This window comes from Pelophylax lessonae (genome assembly GCF_965119305.1).
Source record: "Pelophylax lessonae genome assembly, chromosome: 9".
NCBI classification, from domain to species: Eukaryota; Metazoa; Chordata; class Amphibia; order Anura; family Ranidae; genus Pelophylax; species Pelophylax lessonae.
In genome coordinates this window covers 118051014-118066737 of record NC_138776.1, presented here as the reverse complement: position 1 = coordinate 118066737, position 15724 = coordinate 118051014, and the positions used below count along the sequence as shown (strand labels likewise).

Here is a 15724-nt window from a genome sequence, read left to right as displayed (position 1 = left end):
GAGCACTGACGTGGCACAGATGAGCACTGACGTGGCACGGGTGTGACACAGATGAGCACTGACGTGGCATGGATGAGCAATGATGTGGCATGGATGTGGCATGGATGAGCACTGATGCGGCATGGATGAGCACTGACATGGCATGGATGAGGAACAGATGACCACTGACATGGTATGGATGAGGAACAGATAACCACTGACGTGGCATGGATGTGGCACAGATGACCACTGACGTGGCATGGATGTGCCACAGATAACCACTGACGTGGCATGAATATGGCACAGATGAGCACTGACGTGGCATGAATATGGCACAAATGAGCACTGACGTGGCATTGATGTTGCACGGATGAGCACAGATGTGGAATGGATAAGCCATAAGGGCCACTGTCATTGATCTGTGATGTAACCCGGTGAGCACAGAGACTTCCGTGTGCGCGCCCCAGGGGGCGCGAGGGAAGCGCAATTCTGGGAGGACATCATGGTACGCCCTCCCAGAATAAGCCGACCACGCTGTAGCCATCATTCAGCTATGGCCCGGGCGGCAAGTGGTTAAAAGACAATGGGAAAATAAGCAAACAGCGTTGTGAGCATATTGGAGCCGCTGCTGCTCTCAATTAGCAAGAAAGGTGCAAGCCCCTTTTGTTAATTGGGAGTGATCAGTTCTCTGTCCTGCTGTGTTTATGACAGACACAGCACAGAGAAGAGAGGACCTTGAGCTTCATGTTATGAACTCTCTGTCCACACCCCCCCACCCATAACCTGCTCAGCTCAGAGCAGAAGGGAGTAGGAGGTGTGTTAACACTGTAGTCTCTGCTCATGTAGCGTAATCACTGCATGGGCAGAGAAAGCAACGTGAGCTGTCAGTCACACCTGGTGGAAACCTGTAAACGTGAAGAATTTGTTGTTTGGAGAGAGTGCCCACATTCCTATTCAACTACTGTAGACCAACCCTTTAAGTGGGATTTTAATGAGGAAAAAAGTATATAAATAATATCTATAACGTTTATTGATACATCCTAAAATTATATGAAAGATTAAAACAATTGTCAATGCGTTCATATTAGATGCTATACATAATTACACCAGGAAACCACATAGCTCTGTCAACTATTACATAATGAAGGAAGAAGTACCCAATGTGTTTCAAAATATATGCTTTAGAATCTTCTTCAGGGGTGAGTGGTTGTCAAATGTATTTCTCCTAGTGGGTGTAATTCATGCTATGAAGAAACGCATCAGTTAAAATCAAAAGGAGAAGATTCTGCCGTTTCCTGCTATCAAGGCTCCACCAGAGGTAAAGGGGGAGGAGTGTGAAGGCTGACCACTTACTCTTTCAATACTGGGGGCACCAGAAATGGCTCAAAAAGAGTGCATGTGAAATCTTATATCAGAAAGAGAGTCCTCTTAGATTCCAAGCAGTGTGACTGACCCAAGGTCCCATAAGAAATCTCAGAAAGAAATTGGTACAATGGAATTCCACAATCAAGTGGGAGAATCAGAAGTCCCAGAGTAAACAAAAAGAGGTACCCCGATAAATCCACAGCCTTGATTTGCCTAATGTGAGTGCCTTCAGAGTCCCTCCAGTCCTGAGGTGCCTGTGACTGACTCCAGAGCCCCTTTAGATTGCCTACACCTGAGATTACACACACATTCTTTGTTAATTCCCCAGAATATATAAATAAGCTTATATTAAAGTTCTGTATTTCTTCAGAAGATGGAAACATGTAGCTACTGTAAAAACTATACAGGGAAAAGACACCTCTAAGCCACTACTGTCTAATGGTAAATTTGGTTGTCACTGTAAGCTAGAGCTTTAGTGTTCCAAGGGCGTAACACTGTCATTTGAACATTAAAAGCTTCATAAAAAGAGTGGAAAGAGTGATGATATTTTGAGTGTGTTATTGTTCCTTCATTATCCAGTAATAGGTGGGGCTCATACCAAGACCTAGATGTACTGCACATCTATAGTGTAATTTACAGAGGTCTCAAGTAGTGATGGGCAAATCAACGTGGGTTAAATTCCCTAGGGTCAATACTTTGGTGTATCCTTTTCAGAATTCTGGAAGCAGATGGTTTGGGAGCCCCCAAGGCAAAGGAATACCAGAACACGGGCTAGGTTAGGGCAGGCTGCAGACAAGTGAATCCAAACAGGTAGCCAAGCTCAGAAAAAGGGAAGTCAATCCAAGGGTGAAATTGGTTGAAAACACATGTACAGGAAAGGGGCTTGGGCACAGTTGGAAGAGAAGCTCAGGTACCGAACCATGGATTTAAGCCTTTCCAGTCAACCAAGTAATGGAGCCTCCCCCAGGTATATTTGCTATCTAAGCTGATTTAATTTCATACTGGTCCATAATATTAATTATAGAAGAAGGATACGGTGAAGAATAGAAGATCCTATTGATGACAAATACTGTAGTATAAGAAATTAAATGTTGAACGAGTTTGGGATTTTCAGATAAGTAGTCAGGCAAAGCTTGTTGGCAACTGGCTTCATTTGACAAATGATGGAAAGGAGGCCATTGAGCCAAGGAGATATTTATATCAAGGGTACCTAAAGGCAAATGTGTGCAGTAGAAAGCCAGACCCTGTCACCTGGCAGGAGTCTAGGACCCCTATGGCATTCCACAGCTCTTTGGTACTTCAAAGACGCCAGTTGGTTTTTGGAAATTTCTGCCCAGATGGAACTTAAAGGATTGTTGAGATTCCACTGCAGCCGGCACAAGAAGATAAATATAGATAGAGAGACGGGAATGAAAAATTGTATAGAAGGATGACTGCTAAAGTTTGGTGCCAAAATTGAAAGTGAGGAAAGAAAGGGAGTTTAGGAAATTCCAGGAAATAACAAGAGAAAAAGGGGACTAGTGTAACCCCAAATAAAAGACACTTGTGGAAGCATACACAGAAAAAAAATGGATATGTCTTTTCGGAACCCTGGACAGCGTAGAAGAGGGAAACAGAAAATGTCATCTGTTGAGGCAAGAACCAAAGGTCCCCTTTAGCTAGCATAAAAAGTGATGACAGGCAGGAATGTGCCCAGCTAGGTGACAGTTGGCATAGAGGGCAATTTTTTTTGTCAGAACTGAGTTTTCTTGGAATAAAAGTGGGCAAGGAAGCCATAAAAAAGGATGATTTGGTGAATGGCTATATTCTACCCAGATGGCAGTGGGGTCTGCTGAGGAAAAGAGATCTGTGATAAAATTCAATGGAAATACAGCACCAAAGTTTATCTGGAATGAGCAGAGGAAGGGGTAATCCAGCCAGGGTGGAAATAGATGACACACATGGCATACAATCAAACATAACATTGAACACTTTGACATCCTTGAGATTGGGACAAAGATTGTGTGCAAAAAACATCTTTCCTGGGAGTGCAGGAGAAAAGTAATAGCCAGAGTGGATTAATAGGTTCTGGTTTGAGGTAACTCTCCAAGTAGAGATGGCCCGAACACCTCCCTTTTCAGTTTGCAGCAGAACACTTGAACAGGGGAAGAGTTCGGACCGAACCACGAACTTCGTTGAAGTCTATGGGAACTGAACATGAGAAATCTAAAGTCCCCATTTTGAATGCGTATATGCAAGTAATTGGCTATAAAAAGAGTATGGGGGTCCATGCACTGCCCTGGGAGACATGTATCAATGCATATACATATATATATATATATATATTTTTTTTTAAGTTTTCAAAAGCGCATTGATTTTATTGATGCATAAAGTGAAACAACAAAAATGAAAAATTCCTTTAAAAGAGAGATTAATACTTACCCAGCCAATCACTCCATTCTCACAGTTCCCCGAGAATCCAGACTCTATTGTCGCGAATATGCGGTGCCTGGACCGACTTTTGTGATGTCAGCAGAGAGCAGACTGCTGAGAATGGGTCAAATGAGTGCAAAATGAATTGCATTCCTGTGATCCGTAGAAGTACAGTCACACGAGCTTTGGCTATACTGCATGGGGGGCCCTCTTAGTCTGCCTGTAAAGTGGTGCATCTATACCATGTATAGAACACGCTGCAGCAAACATTTAATTCCTAAAGAAAATCACTTGTAAATTGACTTGTGATTGCAAATGCCGACACCCAGCTATAAAAAAAAAAGAAAAAATGTTGTGGGGTCCCCCCAAAATCCATACCAGACCCTTACCAGATGAGATGGCAGGCCAGGAAAGGGGGGCGCGAGTGAGCTCCCCCCCTCCTGAACTATTACAGTCCACATGCCCTCAATCACCTGGTGGCCCTGCCCCCTCGTGACATCACTAACCAGTGTATGCTGGATCAGTGACATCACAAAGGGGGCAGGGCCACCAGGTGATGTCGTCAGGTGGCCCCGCTCATTACCTATTTAAGAACTGTCTGACGGCGGAGGAGACATTCGGCAGTCTGCCTTCCACGAGTGCAGATCGTTTTTTTATTTCTTTTTTTTGGGTATGGTGGGTCTGGTGGTGTGGCGGGCGTCATGATTGACAATGGATCTACATAATTTTTTATTTATTTTAATAAAGGACTTTTCAAATACCCTTGTAGTGTTTTTATTTATTTTTGACAGTTTTTTGGTAAATAACTAGGGGTACAATGTGCCCCATACTAATTTACATGGGGGGCCCTTTCCGATTCCGATAAGCCCCCTGCCTGCAGACCCCCACAACCACCACCCAGGGTTGTTGGGAAGAGGCCAATCAACATGGGGACAAGGTGCTTTGTGGTGGGAGGGCAGAGCACGCATCCCCACATGATGGGCCTTGTATGGTTCAGGAGGGGGGCACATTCTCAGATAAGAGCTTGGAATGGACTGAGGGGGGGCCCCATGCAGTTTTCTTTTTGTATTGCCAGCAATATTTTTTTTTTCTTTCAGTTGTCAGAGGCAGCTGACAGCTAATGACTCATTCGCTGTTAAGGGCACGCCGGCAGGGTTCCCGGCCACACTTCTTAGCAACATATTGACTGTGCAATGTTTGGCCCAAACTGTTCACCCAACGCTTTTTCCAAGTTAACAACGTTATAGAATGTGGACAGATCATCAGCTTGTGTTTTTTTTTTTTGGAACCTGGCATAAAGGTCTTTTTTAAATTAAACATAGTGAAGAACAGTGCCCATAATATGCAGATATTGAAGGTTTTTGTGATCGGTTTATAGAATTATGTGATGTAGGGAACCACCCAATAGATGTCATTATTCTTGACGGGAAGTTTAGTAGCCATGAGCTCCAAGTCTCTGCGGTTGTTGTTTCTCTCAGCATCCAATATTTGTTTTGAGAAAAATGCTCAGGGTTTGAACCATGAGTTCCTATAACAGTGCATGAACAATCAACCTCCAAGGAAAAAAGTAATATCAGGATGCTGGAGAATGAAGTTGGAGAGAAAGATAGCTTTGAGACTGTAAAAGGCATTATTAGCTTCAGAGGTCCAGACTTTTTGGCTTTGTGTTTCTTTTGGTAAGGAATATAAAGAGGCCTCCAAAGTAGAATAGTCATTAATAAATTGGAGATGGCATTTGCTAAATTCCAAACGTTTTGGGTCACCCTTAGTCCTAAATACTGGAGCCAATCCATAAGAAGACCTGTGACAACGTAGCCAAGGAATGATACCTGAGTTTTTTCGAAAAGGCATTTCTCCAATTTATCATAGTTTTTGTCTCAAAGCAACTATAGGACTGTTTTCACATGAAAACAATGGGTGCACAAGTCTGGGGAGAACATAATATGATCTAGCTATACTATAACACCAGTATACAAGAAGTCAGACCTTGTTGACAAAATTTTGGAAAACATTCTGGGTGTTGCATAATTTGAAGTGTTGAAGGTCATCTTTAACTCATCACCTTCCTAATCCCCCTTGGGGATTCAACTTAGAAAAATCGGAGTTCTGAATACCCCCAGGATCTGTTGGAACACTTCTAAAATGTGAGTTGGGGGATATTTATTTGAATGAGATGGCAGGTCAGAGTGAGCAATCTTTTTTCTCTACAATTAAAAAAACTGCTCTAGTGAGTGAATTGGATTTTTTGATAAATCCTTTCTGCAGATTTTCTTGGCTATACTCTGACATGGCATGCATTTTTGAGATAGACAAGGGATAGGCACTGCCACGTAAAGGCAAAGTCCTCAGAAGGAGGTGAGACTAGTAAAATCGCCAGACAAGTGAAATCATATAGGCTACCTTAGTGCAGTCACTAGGGGAATTGTTTGCCAAAAGTTCAAAGTGAATAGAGCACTGCTTAATAAACCCATGGCATGCCTTGGGGTCACCAGAAAAATGAAGTGGTGTAAGGAAATGAAGACTGGAGGCACCAGCTGCCATAGAGGATGCAGTGGCTGTAGATGATAGAGGTGGAGAAGAAAGATCAGGGGTAATAGTAGCTTACATTGTTGAGGTGGGCAGAAAGGCCCTGCAGAAACCTCATATTACACTCTTGGTTGGCATGCTGAAAGTCAGTCTTCTGAGCCATCAGTTGCATTGGATCATCAGCCAGAAACAGGGTCTCCAAGAAGCTCATGGCCTGAGCAATCTATCAGAAAGGTGAATAACGTGAACCTAGGTATGAGCTGGTGATTTAATCTTTCACCAGGGCAAGGACTTTAAGTTCTTCTAGGGACCTCCCCACAGAGTTTTATAATTATTACTATAGTAGCGTAAGGGTGCAGCGTGAGAGTATTCCTATGTGCGTTGTTAGTGTTTGTAATAGCTTTCATTTCTGTGCCAGTGTTAGTGTCAGTATCTGTGTTCTTCAGGTACAATAAAAAAAGATGTTATATATTATTGTGGCAGTTTGTGATGTGTAGAGTGCATGCCTTGTCAGTTTGTGCGAGTGCCAGTGTTTAAGGTAAGATGAAAAAAAATTAATAAAAGTTTTTATATTTCTCAGTGTTGTATTGTGTGGTGTATAGCACAGTTTCACACTGCAAAGTATTTGTAATGGATATATGGTACCTAAAAATTGAAATTGGAATAATTGCCCGCTCTGAAGGCAAAATGTGTACTATTTATTCTATACCCTACTATGGGATCAAACAACAAATATTGCACACATATGTGGTGTTCCCATGCATGTTAAATGAAGGCCCAGTTAGCCCTGATAAACACAAGGCACAAATAACCTGAATACGCTGAGTAGTAGCAAAAATATGTAGCTTTACTAACAAATGCTAACATTTCAAAACTGGGTTTTAGGCTTTAAGGTTTGTTTTACCTTCATAACATCTGTCTGTTTATTTTAATTCTAAGGTTTACAAATCACTAGTTAGTTAAAGAATTTCCGATGCTCTTTCATCACTTATGCACATACAGACACATACTAAAGCCACATACCAGTTAAAGTGGTATTAAACCCAAAAGCAAACATTTATTATACTGCAGTTTACCAATCCTTAGATGTGATGGCTGTATCAGTTTCCTGTTTTAGGGTTTCTTTCTTCTACTTTCATTTAGTGACCCAGCCAGTAAGCCTGTTGTATTACACAAGCTCAAGCTCTCCAGTAGAATGTATCAGTTTACATAGATGAGAAAAAACACTTAACACTTGCTGGGGTGATTAAAATTATCACCTTTTCTTTATTCATGCAAAATCTTAACTTCAGAGGTAAAAAAATACTGTTTGCTGTAACGGATTATACTGTGTGAGCTAGAGTTTGGTTTAAATTTTTTTGTGAAATTAAATATACTAATACATTTAATACTATCCCTGCCCAGTCTGAAAATGCTGTTGTCTGCTGTGCCTCCTGTTCTCATTCCTCCAGAGTTATGTCTCACTAATACAATAGATGTACTGGCCAGATCACCAGGTGAAAACAGAGAGAAAACAAGCCAAAGAGGAGAAAGTTGATGCAGCCACCACATCAAATGTTTGGTAACATATAAAGAACCTGTATGCAATACAAGTAGCAACAACAGTTTAGAGTCACATTAGGAGAAAAAGTCCTTATGATAACCAATTTATTAGCAGCATATGGGAAATAAATAGATGGGAAATAAATAAAATAATCAGCAGCTCCTGATTAGACCTGGGAAGAATCTCTTGTATGCATGCAAGAAAAGAAACAGCAGGGTGCCAGGTTAAGAATGGATTAAAAAAACATTTTATTGTGTAGCTCCTTCACATATAAGATACATGTGTACTACAGCTCCAGTGGCCAAAGCAAATTTGTATATGTATGTTTAGATAAATGCATATGCATATATACACGCATAACTATATATATATATATATATATATATATAAATATATATATAGTTATATATATATTTAGCACTACTCCCTTGGAAGCTGCTGCTTATGGATTCCCCTGAGCAACAACTTGCCAATAAAGCATGTTCAAAGTACTTGGCTCAGTCAGAAAACAGTCTAGGAGTTTTGTTTTTTTGTAGTTTTATTTGAGAACTTGGATAGGAGAAGGGATTAGTGGGATACCCCAACTTGAATAACTATGCACAATTTGCTGGGACTGCTGAATAACTGAATGCGGCAAGGCCGCTGCTTCACCTTGACTATTCAGTGAAGAAGTATTTAGATAAGCTGCACTGTACTGTAGAACACTCTTCAGGGTCCTTCCTGGTATCCCCTTTGTCCCTCTTCTTCAGGGTTCTCTACACGGCACCCCCTTTACTGTAACTGTCTGTGTGAGCTGGCCCCTTTATCCCCTGACTTCATTGGAGTGGTCCCCCTTCCTAGGCAGACTCTTTGGCAAGTCCTTTAGTACTCACGGACACTGTTTTTGCCGAGAGACTCTGCCAGCAGCTCCACCGTCAACTTCACTGGATCCTCTGCAGCACAGCTCCACACCTGGTTGACTAGGTCGACTGCCTAAGACCACCTTCCTCATACACAGCAGGAGGAGAGACAGCCGTCTTCCTCCTCCTGGGACTCTGCTTCCAACCAAAGACACCCTGTCACATGTCCCCCCGGCTTATATGAGCAATCCCAGGATGCATTGCAAGAATGTCCTCCCACTGGGATTCCCACAAAAGCCAATGTGTCACTGGCTGGGTTTCCTCCACTGTCCAACAAGCTCCCTCATTGGATACAGTGGGGACACTCCCTCAGATCCAGTGAATCACACCTGGAAACATGTGACAGGCAACCTAATAAATCAGGCTCCCCTGATAAGCAGCAGGAGCAATAGATGCTTTTGCCTAGCACCTACCTACCTAGGAGGGTACTACATATATATATATATATATATATATATATATATATATATATATATATTCTTTATATATACTTGTTATACCATGAGGTAACAGTTGCTTCTACTATATTTTTGCCTCAATGAATCAGATGATTTTGCTGTTTTTAGCTCCATTATTTTCCTTAAATGTTTTTTTCTATTTTCTTTGTCTTAACTGATTATTACATAGTTACATAGTTAGTGAGGTTGAAAAAAGACAACAGTCCATACAGTTCAACCTATGATGTGTGTGTGTTTGCTTTTAACCGTACATTGTATACCCCTGTATGTTGTGGTCTCTAAGGTGACCATCTAACAGTTTTTTGAAACTATCAATGCTCCCTGCTGATACGACTGCTTGTGGAAGAGAATTCCACATCCTTGCCGCTCTTACAGTGAAGAACCCCTTACGCATTTTAAGGTTAAACCGCCTTTCCTCTAGTTTTAGTGAGTGGCCACGCATCCTATTGTATTCCCTTACTCTGAATAGTTTGTTCCTTATGCCAGGGTCGCCAGTACAGTATTTGTACATTGATATCATATCCCCCCTCAATCGTCTCTTCTCCAGAGAGAATAGGTTCAGTGCTTGTAGCCTTTCCTCATAGCTGATGTCCTCCATTCCCCTAATTATTTTTGTTGCCCTTCTCTGGACTCTTTCCAATTCCAGCACATCCTTCCTGAGGACCGGTGCCCAGAACTGGACAGCATACTCCAGATGTGGCCGGACCAGAGTCTTGTAGAGAGGGAGAATAATCTCTTTATTTCTGGAGTGAATCCCCTTTTTTATACATCCAAGTATTCTGTTGGCTTTACTTGCAGCGGCTTGGCATTGCATGCCACTGCCAGGCCTGTTGTCTACCAGCACCCCCAAGTCTTTTTCCATCCTAGACTCACCCAGAGGCCCCCCCCCCCCCTAGTGAGTAGCTTGCTTTCTGGTTTTTGGCCCCCAAGTGCATTACTTTACATTTTTCAACATTAAACCTCATCTGCCATGTAGTTGCCCACCCCGTTAATTTGTTCAGGTCTGCTTGTAAGGTTTCCACATCCTGCATAGAAGATATTGGCATGCCTAGTTTAGTATCATCTGCAAATACCAAGATTGTACTAGATATCCCCTCCTCTAGATCATTTATGAATAAATTAAACAGGATTGGTCCCAGGACCGAACCCTGGGGGACCCCACTTTCCACACCCGCCCAATCCGAGTACTCCCCATTAATCACCACCCACTGGACTCTCCCCTGGAGCCAGTTCTCTATCCAGGTACTCACTTTATGGTCCATACCTACCTTCCTTAGTTTGTACAGTAAGCGTTTGTGGGGAACGGTGTCAAAGGCCTTTGCAAAGTCCAGATACACCACATCCACAGGCTTACCTTTATCTAGGTGGCAGCTCACTTCATCGTAGAAGGTTAATAGATTGGTTTGGCAAGAACGATTTTTCATAAATCCATGCTGATTGCTACTAATAATACAGTTTTCATTACTAAAGTCTTGTATATGGTCCCTTAATACCCCCTCCAAAATCTTGCAGACTACAGATGTTAGGCTGACCGGCCTATAGTTCCCCGGGATACACCTCGGCCCCTTTTTAAATATTGGTACCACGTTGGCTTTTTTCCAATCAGCTGGCACCATACCCGTCTGTAAACTATCCTTAAAGATCAAGAATAAGGGTCTGGCAATCACCTGGCTGAGCTCTTTAAGAACCCTCGGGTGCAAGCCATCCGGTCCCGGTGATTTATTTATGTTAAGTTTCTCTAGTTTAGTTCTAAGTCTATCTTCTGTTAGCCATGGCGGCAAATTATTCTTTTATTTTTTACATTTTCTACATATATTTTTGTACTTTGCTGGGCTTTGTTGACCCTCAGCGGCTTCATTTGGGTTGTTACCGATAGGTGCCATGTGATGGCCCTGCCCATCCCCACCTGTTATCTACTTTCTGTGGGGCAGGTCAGCTTAATAAAGGAGGTGGGGCCTCAGAAATGCTTTGCAGCCTGCCTCCTCTACCTGTCATGGCTCCCTTAGTATGGTCAGAGCAAGGGCTTTAGACGCCCCTTTTTCATCCACCATCAGCAGGCTTTTGCCTGTGTGGGTCTACAGCTGATCATCAGTCCTGCCAGACTGCTGTTTGCTTGTTGCTTCACATTCATGTGAGTGAGCTACACAAACAATTGTGTTTTTGTTCATTCTATCCTGACGCCCTGCTGTCTCTGTTCTTGCATCTAAATGATTGGTAACCTGCAATATATTTTTTTGGTTTTGGGTTTAATACTGCTTTAACTCTATTGTGAGTGAAAAACTAGAGTATCTAGAGGGAGCCAATACAAAACTGTGAAAACCTACATACTTTGCATACTACATACTTTGCTAAGATAGACGTTAGCCACACTGTTTATCTGCTAACATTACACTAACTTAGCCATAAGAGGGCAGTGCGCTTCTGCAGATAAATCACACTAAATATTTCTATAGCTGAATGTAAAAGTAAAAGAAAAGTTACTAATCCAAATGTGATGATGCAGTACATTTTGTGCCTGCCACCGTTTAAAACATATATGGGATTTATGGTCCCTGTCTACAACAGAAGTGCCTGTTTCAATACAGTTCTAGTTGAAGTTGTGGTGTTTGTTTACTATTGTTTTTGTTTGTATGTGTGTAATCATAACTGTTGGTATTCCAATATACACACATCTATTTACAGTATATCTACATCATCTTCTTTATAAGAATTGTCAATTGTACACAAATCTATCATATTAGCAAATGGTTGGTATAACCAGTGAATTAATTTCTAAAGGTGAAAAGAGTTTGTCATGTTTAGCAGGTGATTAATACATTTATATAGAATCAACTGGCAAGGCTTTAAGATATTACATGTGTTTAAATGCAGTCTTTAATATGCGAGAAGTGCAGAAATGCTTACCTGCATAGTTTTTTTATTAAATTAGCAGCATTTTTGGTAATCTTCTTTGGAAATTCAATCATGTCGATTCCTCTTAGTATTATGTTATATGTTTTCATAGGGTCTGGACCTGAGAATGGTGGGCTGAACAAAAAAGTATATTGGTAGAATTAATATTAACACAATTTGTAATTTGTCGCAACATTTTGTGCAGTTAGGTATTTTGTAATAAGTAAATATACCAAACAAAATGGTATCTCATGCCACTAAGAATGCAAACTTGGATTCACAAATGACCATGTACCAAGGAAAAGAAAAAAAAAATAGACTCCTATTAAAAAAAAAAAAAAGCTGCATCCCTTTATCATAAATAATAACTCTTTCATTGGTCAAAAATTAATATATTAGATTATAAATTTTCCCTCAGATAAAATACATAAAATGTACCCTTTACAATACAAGACATCTTCATCTTAGAGTTCATTATTACCATGATACAAATTATTATCAATGATCATAGCTAGGAAGTTTTAAAAGTCAGTGAACCTAGAATAGAATGCATAGTAAGCAGGGGGAACAAACTGTAGCACATGCACCATGTCACACCTAAATAGAGCACATCTTTTTAATTACCCATTGAGTCTCCAATTGAAATCCAGAGAGTTCTCAGGTATGTCATTGATGCGTATAACCCAGCATGAAATTATATGCCAGGAAGATCAAGTTCTAAATAAAATTAGTAGGTTATTGTGCAATATTCCAAAAATGTGCATAATAAATTATGTACATCAGGTACCTCTACTTTGAAATTACCGTAAAATGTAGAGAAATCTTCAAGTAAATAAAAATTCATTTTGCACTTTATACCTAATTTACACCAATAAACACCTAAAATAAGTAAGAAAGAAGATGTGGATCTCAAGCTAAAAGGGCAATAAAGCATAGGGTGCAAAGAGATTGATGGAGTCTGATATTAAGGCCCAAAGCCTATCATGGAAACCCACTCCTTCTTGAGTAGACTTGCCTACTTTAGAAGTGAGTTATATATATTGTCTGCTAATGTGATTCTAGTTGGGAGGAAACATTTAGCTTTATAACGGATTTGTATGTTGACATAGCACCAGACTTGCATGAATATACACTTGTACAAGGATGTGCTTGGAAATCCATCCGGCCCTTTGCATGGATGTACGGTTTGGTATGCCCGTGTGGATGAGGTCTTATTAGAAGCAGAATATTTAATTAATAGGGAAAATAAGAAATCTGTTTGAGTGTTTTGGTGGCATGTTGCCTAGCCACATGTATTTGGATAAATTAGTTTAATCCCTGCACCAGAGTATAATTTATAAACTTTTAGGCATAGAAAACTGTTAGTGCCCAGTTAAATAAGCTTTGGTTTCCATTTATGACTGCCAAGTTTTGCTGCAGCGAATGCTATAATCAAAGTGACAAAAGCATAAATCTTCCACACTCTGCTCTTCTATTTATATGGTAGCGATGCTCATACCTGCCAGTCAGGAGTTCATACATTAAGATTCCCAGTGACCAGTAGTCTGCTGAAATGTCATGACCTTTGTTTAAGATGATCTCTGGAGCTACATATTCTGGGGTACCACAAAAAGTCCATGTTTTCTTACCAAAGCCTATTTTTTTTGCAAAGCCAAAGTCAACCTGTGCAAAAAGAAAAGTATCATCAAAGCCCAGAAATTGGCACTATGCTTGTTCCAAGAAAAAAGACATCTGTAATTAATATTTATATAGGCTTTTGCTTTGAAGTAGGCAAAACAATGTCCCTGTGCAGTATCATCACATAAGCAAAGGAAAAAAATGATAATATTTGGGACATTTTGATTTCCATTTCAATACTCTATTATCAGATTTTACCATCAGTGTTATGTACTTTCACTGACTCCCTTAAAGGTAATCATTTCTTAGACAAATACTTTATGAAAGCTTATTTTCTAAGAATACGTTTAGTATTACTGTTAGAAGCCATCCGGGTGTTAAAGAAAAGTTGAATGTTTGGTTGTATGTAGCATCTACATTTTGCAATAGAAGGTGGCATGCTTTGATGTGGTCAGATGGCAGGCTAGAATGCTGGTTCATGGATGGCACAGTCACCTAAATACCAGAGCTTATAGATTAGATTTATGTTTTGTCCATTACAAAGTACAGTATATTGCTCCACCACAGGCAGACACAGCCCCTCGCTTCTCCGGCTCAGGGTGCAGGCGTCTAGTGGTTGCTGACTGCTCCATAGATTTCACGTTAAGCAAAAACCAAAGGTAAATGGTTTTCCAATAAAAAGCCTTGTGTATATGTTTATTGAAATGTCCAATGCACACACCGTTCCACCTGATTCTGCAGCGGCTAATGTATTTTTCACTCCATCTGATGCTTTTTCATAGACTTATGTCTTGTAAAGCTTAAACCCACCCTGAAGCCTCTCACCTTGTTATATTGTTTTTTATGAGCAAGTAAGCCCTGGAGGAGGAGAGACCGAGGATTCATTTCTTCCTGCCTATGCAACTGATGACATCATTCTCCAGCATTACACCTTTTAAGCCTAGGTACAGTCACATGACTGAAGTGCAATTACAGTACTGCTCTTAAAGGTAGAGATTTAAACATATTGTTGCTGTATATTACTTTAAGGTATAATACTGTGATTAGCATAGTTAAGCTGGTTAATAATAAAGGAATGAGTTTAAGTGCTATATTCAGCTTTGGGCATTTTTTTGTACATATGTAACACTTTGAACATAAATATAATAATTCACCCATTTCCTTTAAAGTGATACTAAATTCTCTCTTTTTTTTTTTTTAATAATAAACATGTTATACTTACCTGCTCTGTAAAGTGATTTTGCACAGTGCAGCCCAGATCCTCCTTCTCGGGTCCCTCTCCCTTGCTCCTGGCCTCCCTCCTGTTGAGTACCCCCACAGCAAGCAGCTTGCTATGGGTGCACCTGAGCCGGGCAGCAGCTCCCTTTGTCCATTCAGACATGGAGCCGAGACCTGGCCCTGCCTCCCCCTTCTCCTCATTGTCTCATTGACTTTGATTGACAGCAGCAGGAGCCAATGGCGCTGCCCTGTCATCTTGGCCAATGAAGAAGGAGAGTCCCGGGCAGCCGAGACACTGCTGCAACATCATTGGATCAAGATGGGCTCATGTAAGTATGGGGGGGTGAGAAGGCTGCTGCACACAGGCTTTTTTATCTTAATGCATAGAATGCATTAAGATAAAAACCTTTTGAATTTACAATCACTTTAAGATTAAGCGCTAAAAAAAAATATTGTTTAGCTTAAATCTTTTTTACTCACCAACTTTGCATAACCTCGATGGTCCAAAATAAGGTTCTCTGGCTTGAGGTCCCTATAAATTATTCCTTTGGAATGCAGATAAGCAAAGGCCTCAACTACACAAGCTGTATAAAACCTTGTTGTAGAATCTTCAAATGAGCCTCTGAAACAAATACCACAAATATCATCACTATCCATTCATAGCACCTTTCATTGTATAATAGAAATCACAGTCACATTGTATAAAAAGACATTTGCATTCAACGTGGCTGCTGTTGAATGACCTTAGTGCAGCCTATTGGACTGCCTAAGGTATAAACACAATTAAGTACAATGATAAAATGCATGTGCCATGA

At 40.7% G+C, this 15724-nt stretch overlaps 1 protein-coding gene across 5 annotated transcripts in view; it reads right to left on the bottom strand.

Annotated features, from left to right (window-relative positions):
* Positions 1–15724, bottom strand: part of PRKG1 (protein kinase cGMP-dependent 1) — a 1462571-nt gene that overhangs the window by 17552 nt on the left and 1429295 nt on the right. For all 5 annotated transcript variants that reach the window (XM_082269170.1, XM_082269171.1, XM_082269168.1 and 2 more), the window contains 3 exons: positions 15390–15531; positions 13573–13736; positions 12087–12209 (listed from right to left, as the gene is read on the bottom strand). In XM_082269170.1, coding sequence (XP_082125296.1) covers positions 12087–12209; positions 13573–13736; positions 15390–15531 — 429 coding nt within the window. The remainder of the gene's footprint in view (positions 1–12086; positions 12210–13572; positions 13737–15389; positions 15532–15724) is intronic.